The sequence below is a fragment of the Papaver somniferum genome, chromosome 3 (genome assembly GCF_003573695.1).
Source record: "Papaver somniferum cultivar HN1 chromosome 3, ASM357369v1, whole genome shotgun sequence".
Classification (NCBI taxonomy): Eukaryota; Viridiplantae; Streptophyta; class Magnoliopsida; order Ranunculales; family Papaveraceae; genus Papaver; species Papaver somniferum.
This window is the reverse complement of record NC_039360.1, coordinates 182,611,895-182,621,960: the sequence shown is the minus strand read 5'-3', so window position 1 is coordinate 182,621,960 and position 10,066 is coordinate 182,611,895. Positions and strand designations below refer to the sequence as shown.

The 10,066-nt window shown below is 37.9% G+C and overlaps 1 protein-coding gene across 2 annotated transcripts; it reads left to right on the top strand.

The window, feature by feature from the left end:
- Window positions 1-963: 963 nt before the first annotated feature.
- On the top strand, window positions 964-9,298 carry LOC113358222 (protein EFR3 homolog). Of its 2 annotated transcripts, XM_026601758.1 has the most exons (21): window positions 964-1,111; window positions 1,240-1,301; window positions 1,383-1,532; window positions 1,832-1,906; window positions 2,292-2,407; window positions 3,162-3,276; window positions 3,666-3,794; window positions 4,448-4,495; window positions 4,656-4,768; window positions 4,856-5,052; window positions 5,292-5,584; window positions 5,935-6,087; window positions 6,206-6,358; window positions 6,457-6,606; window positions 6,706-6,781; window positions 7,195-7,322; window positions 7,423-7,623; window positions 7,992-8,129; window positions 8,249-8,374; window positions 8,521-8,733; window positions 9,011-9,298. In XM_026601758.1, exons 3-21 carry the CDS (start codon window positions 1,398-1,400, stop codon window positions 9,173-9,175), a joined length of 2,724 nt encoding a protein of 907 aa, XP_026457543.1. In that variant the 5' UTR covers window positions 964-1,111; window positions 1,240-1,301; window positions 1,383-1,397; the 3' UTR covers window positions 9,176-9,298. The 2 variants fall into 2 exon arrangements, with proteins under 2 accessions (XP_026457543.1, XP_026457544.1); XM_026601759.1 differs by lacking the exons at window positions 964-1,111; window positions 1,240-1,301; window positions 1,383-1,532; window positions 1,832-1,906 and having other exon boundaries at window positions 2,389-2,407; window positions 3,663-3,794.
- Window positions 9,299-10,066: the final 768 nt, after the last annotated feature.

The window sequence follows — 10,066 nt, the reverse complement described above, 5'->3', positions numbered from 1 at the left end:
AGAGTTTTATAGTAGTGGTTTGACTGAAAATGAATTCAGTTGAAGGAATTTATAGTTTTGAAAACTATAACGTTGAGAATATGGACGTTGGAAAATCGACCGTTGGCGTTTTTGTTTCTCACGTCCGCATTGGTATGACAACGCCAACGTTTTTGACTTACGCGCCAATGTTTTTTCTACCAGCGCCGTGTTTAATTTACACACGCTAGCGTGTATCCCTAGCCCGGACGCTTAATGTTCAACCACACACTATTATTCCCATAGTGGAGAAACCTGTTTGGCCATCCACCTAGCTCAACAAAAAAATGAGTTTGTTTAGGTCCATTAGAGCAACCACAGTGGGCGAGTATAACCAAATATTTGGTCAAAAAACGAGACACAGCGGACAGACTATCGATTAAAATCCGGACCAAAGACCAAATTCCAGACTATATTTGGTCCAAAACCAAGACCAAAACCAAATATAGTCGAGCGAACGTATAGTTAACGCCCCACCACCAGGCGGGTGTATAGTTAATGCCCCACACCAGGCGTGCATAGAGTCTCCGCCCCACACCAGACGTGTTTTATACCTTCGCCCCACTCTTTGTTTTTAATTAACTTTATATATGGGGCGGGCTTTATACCTCCGCCCCATTTTTTTTTTGTTTTTTTTGTTTTTGGAATCTCATCGGGCGTACGTATAATTTACGCCCCACACCAGGCGAACGTATAGTGCACGCTCGACCAAATTTAATCTTCTGCACGTAGCGTCACACATCTGACTAAACTTAAATTTGATCATTTTTTTGGTCTTTAATCTTTGGTTATACTCAGCTCCAGTGCCGTTGCTCGCAGGACTCTTTAAAAGAGTGAGTGAATGAGTTCACGTGAGTTGTTATTGGCTCGTTGCTGAATACAAGAGAAAGATTCCATAAAAAGGGTACAGGAGGCCGATGCATGCTTTTCCTTTCCGTATATTGAAAAACACAACCGTTTTTAGTTTTTTTATAATTTTCTTGCTTCTTCCTCACTCTTCTATATTTACTATTATGATGATTTCGCGGGTGGAAATCGGGTGCCGTCGTCGTCGTCGCCGCTCGGCTTTTCCCCTCGTATCAGACAATAACAGGTAATTAAATTAAAAATAAATTCAATCCATTCTAAAAAAAAAACAAATCAGATTTGTTTGTTTTTAATCTTGTAATAAAACAAAATCTTTGATTATTTTTTTTTATTCTCTTTTTATCTTGTTTCAAGTCTATTTACAGATCGCTAATTCTAGACTTTGCAGTTGATTCATATCCCTCATTTTTGATTTGGTAAGTTGTTTTTCCTTTGAAATGAATCCCGATTTGTTTCGTTTTTCTTATTGTTGATAGCTAGATGGTTGTATTTGATAGACAGATAAGTCAAAGATGGGGGTAACGTCGAGGCGGGTATTACCTGCTTGTGGTAATCTATGTTTCTTTTGTCCATCGTTGAGAGCTAGATCCAGACAACCTGTCAAAAGATATAAGAAACTTCTCTCTGAGATCTTCCCTCGTTCTCAGGTTCTGCAATTTCCTTTTCACCTTTTTTTTTTTTTTTTTTCATAATCCCCATAGAAAACAAGGAGCAGATTAAACTTTTCTTAAATGGGATTAAATTTAGGATCACATTATCATATCTAGACTATAGGCATTTCTTTACCTTTATGTGAAATTTGGAAGGGCATTGTGAATCTCATTTGACAGGGGGTGCTTCTTAATTGAAAGTGAACCATGAAAATATAAAAAACAATTCTAATATAGGAATTTAGTTGAGATTGTGTTTAGTTTCTTGCTCTTATGATGGTTCACTTCTGTGGCAGGATGCTGAACCAAATGATAGAAAAATTGGGAAGCTCTGTGAATATGCGTCAAAGAATCCTTTACGCATTCCGAAGGTAGTATTGGCATATTCATACACTTTTTGTTGCTTCTAACTTTAAAATAGACACGAGCTGGTTCAGAATGCTAGGTTTGGTAATCGTAAGTTGGTATCCACTCTCAACAAGTTATCGCGAGCTACTGGACACAGTATGAATTTTTTGATACTACTGTATTGAGTCCTTCATTTTAACTTGTAACCTACCTCACTAACTTCCATTTATTCTTCACACAATTATATAAGGTTTAGTAGGAATCACGTCAACTGTTAATTCTGTCTCTCTGAAACGTTAATTTCTACTCAAAGCTAATTTGTATTTGTATCATGTTTTGCTACAGACATCAGTGTCAGTGTAACCAACAGTTATCATTCAGCTTTGTATTTTTATTCGTCATGTCCAGATTACAGAATATCTGGAGCAAAGATGTTACAAAGATCTGCGGAATGAGCACTTCGGCTCAGTAAAAGTTGTATTGTGCATTTATAGGAAACTGCTATCCTCATGTAAGGAGCAAATGTAAGTTTATGTTGTTCAACCTAGGCATCCTTTAGGTCATTCTCTGTCTTTCCTATTAAGAGATCTTTCGCTTCAAGGACCATAGAGATATTTGACGTTGTCTGCATCTTTTAGTGGGAATACAGGAGCTCAGTTTGTTAAAATTGGCTAACAAATATTGAGAAATGTCCCATGGTTACATGTTGTTCGTCACTTTTTTCGAGTCAAAAAGTTCCCTCCATTAAATGGGGATATATTGATTTCGATTTTGGATCTATTTCTGGAAGCTCAACCATCTCACTGCACAGGCTAGCCAAATATGCTAAGATTTGTGCATGTGTACAGATTTGTCCTCTACCTAGTGAACTTTTTAAAATGCGTGTGTGAGAGTAGTGATCTTTTTTGTTCTTGCATAAAGTGGCCAACTCGAACTGCAAGCATAACACCAATCTCGTCATAGACATATAAACAAACTCATTTAAAAGCCTTTACATCACCTTGGATGATAACACGATTTGCTGTCTTCCACATATAACTTCAGATATCTATCCAACGGAGCTTTAATGAGTAACTGACGAATATGAATTCAAAGTGAATGCTGGATACTGATAGATTACTAGCAACTTTGACTGCCATATATTTTGCTTTGAGTAACTGGTTTTCATTCTTTACAGTTTTGTTCCTTGAAAGTCATAGCTAGGTATGGATTTGCTATTCTTTTTCTCCTCTACCAGGCTCTTTTGGGTATGATAGTTAAAGCTTTTCATTGTTTCAGGCCACTATTTGCTAGCAGCTTACTGACTATTGTGCGGACCCTTCTAGAACAAACGCGACAGGATCAGATGCGCATTCTTGGTTGTCTTACTCTTGTGGATTTTGTCAATGGGCAGGTATATTCCAAGTTTTTAGTATAAACATGTACATGGAAGCCATGCTTGTAGACTAAGGTCAATCATTTGATAGTTCAAATCTTACTGTCACCAACTGCAACTTTTCACACATTTCCCTGGACAACCCCGAATGGTAAGAAAAGAAAATACAGCTTTGAAAGCAGATGTTCTTAAAGTTGTGGTGATTGTTCCTGCTGCTATATAATCAGATGTGGGCCATGTGTACAAATAGGCCATCTCTAGTTTATACTGAGATATTAATATATGCATATTGAAGATGTTTTGTAACTGATAACTGATGTATGAAACATATGATTGTGTAATATGAACCATATAAGTATCCATTTTTAAACCCTAAAATTGGCTCATGTTTTATGGTATCAAAGTAGATAGATGGCACACATATGTTCAGTTTAGAAGGCTTTATTCCTAAACTTTGTCAACTGGCTCAAGAAGTCGGAGAAGATGAAAGAGCTCTCACTTTACGCTCAGCTGGACTTCAAGCTCTAGCTTTCATGGTAAGTCTTTTATATTGATCTTACACTTGTCTCCTTATACTGCTTCCAGCTTCCCTGGAGTTGAACTGTTCCATCCTTCTATATGAGGTCCCAGCGTCAGATAGATTGTAAGGAGATTTATAAATAACATGTTATTAGACAGTTAGAGATCTGTTTGGAAGCCTGCTCACTTTGTTATCGTCTAGAGGTCAAACCTCGAGGAAGATGGTTTCTCTCGGTGGCCTTTACACTTGGTCTGCGTCCAACTTAGACTTGGATTCCTTTTTTTGTTGGCTAGTTGCTGTTTGTGGTTTTATGGTTTCTAGTGGCTGAACTTTCGTTGTGACGATATTGCTGAGTAACAACATCAAAACAACAATAATGCAGTAGTGATTACTTACATTAGGAAACTATTGGTTAGAATGTTCTCTCACTCTCGTAATATGGCAGCCAAATTAATTTCATCAAAACAAAAAAGTAAGCCAAAATGACATCACATTCATACAATTTGCATGTCATACTAGGGAGGTATGCAAGTTTCTTATATTTAGACTTATTTTGTTTACGTCTATAGCCAATATTGGGTCTCGTACTATATAGACTTCCCTTCTCATAGCAGCCTCTGTCTGTTTTGGTTTTTGTTGTCTCATACTTGCTCTTTCATTTGTACCAAGGTGTGGTTCATGGGCGAGTATTCCCACGTCTCAATGGATTTTGACGCTGTAAGTGATGTTTCCTAAGTTTATAGGCGTTACATATCTGTCCTGAGATCATGTGCTCCACGCTTTTATTATTGCTGATATATTATGATATGTTAAGATTTACGCTTCTCTGGCTTTGAGTGTAATGTTTTTCTGTATTTACTTTTATTTTTAAAAACAGATTATATCAGCTACTCTTGAAAATTATGCAAATCCCCAAAACTCCCAGGGTGTTCAAGAAGCTCCCTCATTGCCACCCCAACAGAATACAAAACCCATGGTTGACGTGGGGATGTAAGTCTCACATCAAAATACCCTTGTTTTCAGAATTAACATCCACATATTAGTTGTAAATAGACTTCCTCCTTTTGATTTGGACAGGGATGTTTCCAGGAGCCCCACATATTGGTCTAGGGTTTGTTTGCACAATATGGCTGGATTAGCGAAGGAGGCAACTACAGTCAGACGTGTGCTTGAACCGCTCTTTCGCTGCTTTGATGCAAGAAATGACTGGTCTCCTGAGAATGATCTTGCCTCTTCTATTTTATTGGACATGCAATCCGTAATGGAGAAATCAGGTGACTTTCGAATATCTAGTTTGTAAACAGAAACGAATTGTGCTGTTCTATTGGATCACATACTGGTAGCTTTCGAGTGTACATAAGATCTGATCCCCGGATTAGATCGTGTCATGTGCTTAGATTTGCGGGGCTTGATGAACGCACCATGCCGGGTCTCAAACCCTGAGGCACTTCTAACATTTTAAGACTCGGTTGGATGATTATGTGCTGTTGCTTAAACTGTGTTTTTTTTGCAGGGCAAAACACCAATCTGTTAATATCCATCTTGGTCAAGCACTTGGATCATAAAAATGTCATAAAAAAGCCCAGGATGCAGGTTAATATCGTTAATGTTACCATACAGCTAGCACAAAACACAAAGCTGCGTCCCTCGATTGCAACCGTTGGTGCAATTAGCGACCTGGTAAAACATTTGCGGAAATGCATGCAGTGTTCAGCTGAAGCTTCAATCCACGGGGATAATACAGACCGGTCTAACATTGCACTTCAATCTGCATTGGAAGAGTGCCTCACGGTGTTTACCAATAAGGTCTTGAATTGCTCTTTACTCCTATTTTCTTTTCTGAATATCCGTATTCATGTATATGAACCCACACAGCGACACAATTTTAGCTGGAGATCTAGTCATAAACATTTTGCATTATTTTGTATGTTAGAAGTCTGCCAATGTTATACTTTAATCAAATCTCTTACCTCGGAGTACGGTGTACCTGGAAATTATGTGGGTAACTGGTGACTCCCATCTGCGTTGGAGAATCTAAAAGCGAGCCTCATGTTGTTATTTCTTCTACATTCTTAAGTATTTTGTAGTAATTAATTATTACCTTTACTGTCTTTTGGGTTAAAAAAAATGAAACATTAGTTTGTTACCTTTAACAGGTTGGGGATGTGGGACCCGTTTTGGATATGATGGCCGTGGTGTTGGAAAGTATCCCGATAGCTAATACTGTTGTGGCTAGAAGTACGATCTCAGCTGTTTATCGCGCTGCACAAATAATCTCTATGGTCCCGAATGTAACATATAGTATGAAGGCAAGTATACTGTCTTTCGCATCATCAACTTCTTGTTAAACTCCATTCTGTAAAGCTTGCAATGCACATTCAACGATAATGCAAAACTAATTTGGATTACTGTATCTGTTGTGTCCAGGCCTTCCCAGAAGCTCTATTTCAGCAGTTGCTTTTAGCAATGGTTCACCCCGACCATGAAACAAGAGTTGGGGCCCACCATATCTTTTTTATTGTTCTTATTCCTTCACTTGCACAACCTTTGTCATATGAATCTGAAAAATCCTCACAAACGGTATTCTCTCATATGCAACTCTTAATATAAATTTTTACTTTTCTTTCAATTCAGAATCCTCTTTATTGAACTGACTGGCTTCAATGTTCGTGTTCCAGGATGTAAGTTCTCTTCGGCTGAGCAGTCACCAAGTGGGTCTTCTGCTTTCATCAATTTGGGTTCAAGCAACATCAACAAAGAGCTCACCTGAAAATTTTGAGGCGATTGCTCACACTTATAATCTAGGTCTACTCTTTTCTCGATGGAAGGTGAGGTGTATATCTCTTTTTGGCATACTTAATCTTCATTTGTAAGTCTTTAGATTATGTGTTAAATGTATTCAGTAACCAATTACTTGATAATGACAGACCTCAAGTCAAACGTCTCTAGTTCGGTGTTTCCAGCTGGCTTTCTCGCTAAGGAGTATCTCTATTGAACAAGAAGGTGAGCTGGATTTGATTCTCTTTTCGTGGTATCCTCTTTCTGTCCACAATATCAATAGAGGTATTTAGAGGTGCATAGATCAGTGGCTAAATGAGAATGATAATTTAGTAGCTAATAGCTTCTGGTGCCTATTTTTTAGGTTTTCTTAGATGAGACATATCTAAATTACCCATTCACTATGGTCACTTCAACAAGCTTTCCTAATCTAGAAGCTCGGGAGTAAAAGGAAAGATCTCATAAAATCAAAGGGCAAAAATAGAAGTGATGATAGTCAAGGGGTAATCTAGATATGTTCCCTATCTAGATTACCGAATAGAGGTCCATAGGCCCTTGAAGAAATATATATTTTTTGGGTTGCTGTTTCTTTCCTTGAAGTATTATTCTGATAGTTAATTCTTTTATACAAATTGAAGGATTTTTGCAGCCATCTCGTAGAAGATCTTTGTTTACCTTGGCCTCATGCATGCTAATATTCTTAGCCAGGGCAAGCAGTCTTCCGGATATAATACCTTTTATCAAAGCAACGCTCACATATAAAACGGTGGATTTCTTTACTCTTCACTAGAGTATATAAATCCAGATCCATATGAATTATATTTGTTTTCGAGTATGTGTTTATCAAAACCTATCTCATGTGACAGGTTGATCCTTTTCTTGAGTTGGTTGACGATATAAAGCTGCAAGTAGTTCACACAATATCGAATGGAGAGAAGGCAGTTTATGGATCTCAGGAAGATGAAGAAGCTGCTTTGAAGTCCCTCTCAGAAGTTGAAGTAGACAATGGAGAATTAAAAGAAACTCTAATATCGCACTTCATGGAAAAATTTCGCCAAATGTCTGAGGTAATTGACATACTTTAACCTCCTAAACTATCTACTCAAATATATGCTTGTGCACGTCAGTTTTGGGGCAAATTTTCATTACAACGAAGCACATAACAGCGTGTTGACATATAGATATCTGAATTTAACAAGAGTCAAACGAGGGGTTTATATTTCGAGAGATGATACTACATCTTAAGTATAGAGCAAGTATCAAATAACTATTATCTATGTATGGGGTGAGCTCCTGCAGAATGTAGAGAAAATATCTACAACTGTTTTCATAAGGCTAAATGGGAAGAGAATCTACGAAATCTTGATGATAATTAGATAAACTGTTAACTGCTGGTTCCAGTGTAAGAATCATCATTAACTTGTGAACTTTGCAGGATGAGTTGTTGGACATAGAGAAACAACTTGAAGAGGGATTTTCACCTGATGATGACTTCCCAATGGGAACAGGATTGTTAATGGAAACACCACAACCAGGTTCGCCAGTGCAAAAGGAGTTTCAATCTTTTGATGAGGTTAAATATGTTCGTCTTCTTTTTGCTTCTTCACATACAATTATGCTGCTACTTTGATGTCTATATGACTAAATGAGCATAAGAAAGGCTTCCATTAACATGAGATAGTGTCATTTCAGTCAACTCAGGCTGCCATGAGTGACGATGAAGCATTTCCAGAGGCAACTGGAAGCCAATTGGACCAGAGAACATCAATTTCAAACAATTCAGACGATGTTTTAAGCGTTAACCAACTATTAGAATCGGTATGCCCATTTTAGGTTTATTTTCGTTCAAATGTTATGGTCTGCTGACAGTCAAATATATAACAAAAATTCCTAGAAGTGCCAAATTTTTACAGAACAAAAGCACGTGTCTGAACACCATAATGTCATCATATTTATCTTTGCAGGTTTTGGAAACAGCTAGGCAAGTTGCAAGCTTCCCTGTGACCACCACTCCTATACCTTACGACCAAATGAAGAATCAGTGCGAAGCCCTTGTAATGGGTAAACATCAGAAGATGTCAGTTCTTCTAAGCTTCAAAAATCGAAAAGCAAATGGGTTGGAGTCGTTGGACTCATCCACACAGAATGAAACAACAGCCCATGATATTTCGGACATGGTATGGAACTGAATATTTGATCAGGGATTGATATATTGTCACTTCCTAGATTTTTCAACGACCTGAACATTCCAAACTGGAACATAATAGTAGTTATCGTTACCATAAAATTCATTTCATCTAGGATTTGCATAAGATATGGATGATTTTAATCTGAGATATATAATACTCCTATACAACAATTAACTGCAGCCTTTATTCAGTCCAGTTAGTTGATGTTTTTGTTAGTGTGTTCTTCACATAGTTTAATTGAGTTTCTTTTTTTTTTTTTTTGTAGGAGGGGGATGCGAAAACAAAAGATATGGAAGTTGAGCAGCAAGATACTGCAGCAGCCCAGGAGGAGCAGCTCCTCATCCATTCTAATATCGAAAAGGAGCAACCTTCTTTCAGATTACCGCCTTCAAGCCCTTATGACAAATTCTTGAAAGCTGCAGGATGCTGAAGGGATTATTATTAATTTATTGTACTAGAGGCAGGCACTAGCCTATGATTTGGTGCATTGCATGCGTGTAAACTATGCTTAGAGCATCCACAGTGGGCGAGGAAGACTAAAAATTTGGGTTGATTTTCTAACGCAGCGGGACGGAGTAAAGATCAAAACCCAGCCCACGATCAAAACCCAGACCATATTTAGTCGCGACCAAATCCCAAATCCTAATATAGTCGGGCGTAAATATAAAATCCGTTTGTTGTCGGGCGTAAACTTAAATTGCGTTTGTTAACGGGCGTAAACCAAATTTACGTATGTTGGTGGGGCGGAATTTAAATTTACGTTTGTTGCGGGCATAACATAAATTTACGCCTGATGAGACGGACAGCAGAATTCCGCGCGTTGCCAGGCGGACACCAAAATTCCGCCTCTCTGGGGCGGACAATAAAATTCCGCCCCTCTCAAACGGACTTTCTTATGTCTTACCTCTTGGAAAGAGACTGTTTCAGTATACATGTTATTAAGTCTTGGTTTAACAGATGTTTGTCCGATGATAACCTTAAAAAGAATGTTTCTAAAATTGCTTACATTGTCTGGTCAATTTGGAACCAAAAGAATGGTGTTGTTTTCAGACATATTAAACAGGAACCTTTGCATTTGATTAATAAGATTTGCCAGGACTTATTGAGATTTCATGCTGATAAACCAACTCAAGTGATTAGACAACTACAAGATCACCGTGACTTAGAAAGTTTGGATAAATTTGGAATCCGTCTGATCAACGGGCGGAATTTAAGATTCCGCCCCATACGAAACGTAATTTATATTTACGCTCGATAATAGACGTGATTTATATTTACGCCCGTTTGAAACGTAATTTATAATTCCGCGCAGAAATGAAAC

Bases quoted from the DNA above. Each gene is read 5' to 3' on its own strand.
- LOC113358222 (XM_026601758.1), top strand. From the start codon at position 1,398: ATGGGGGTAACGTCGAGGCGGGTATTACCTGCTTGTGGTAATCTATGT. The intron at 4,496-4,655 runs GTAAGTGATGTT...TTTTAAAAACAG, and splicing joins TCTCAATGGATTTTGACGCT to ATTATATCAGCTACTCTTGA. The intron at 4,769-4,855 runs GTAAGTCTCACA...TGATTTGGACAG, and splicing joins CCCATGGTTGACGTGGGGAT to GGATGTTTCCAGGAGCCCCA.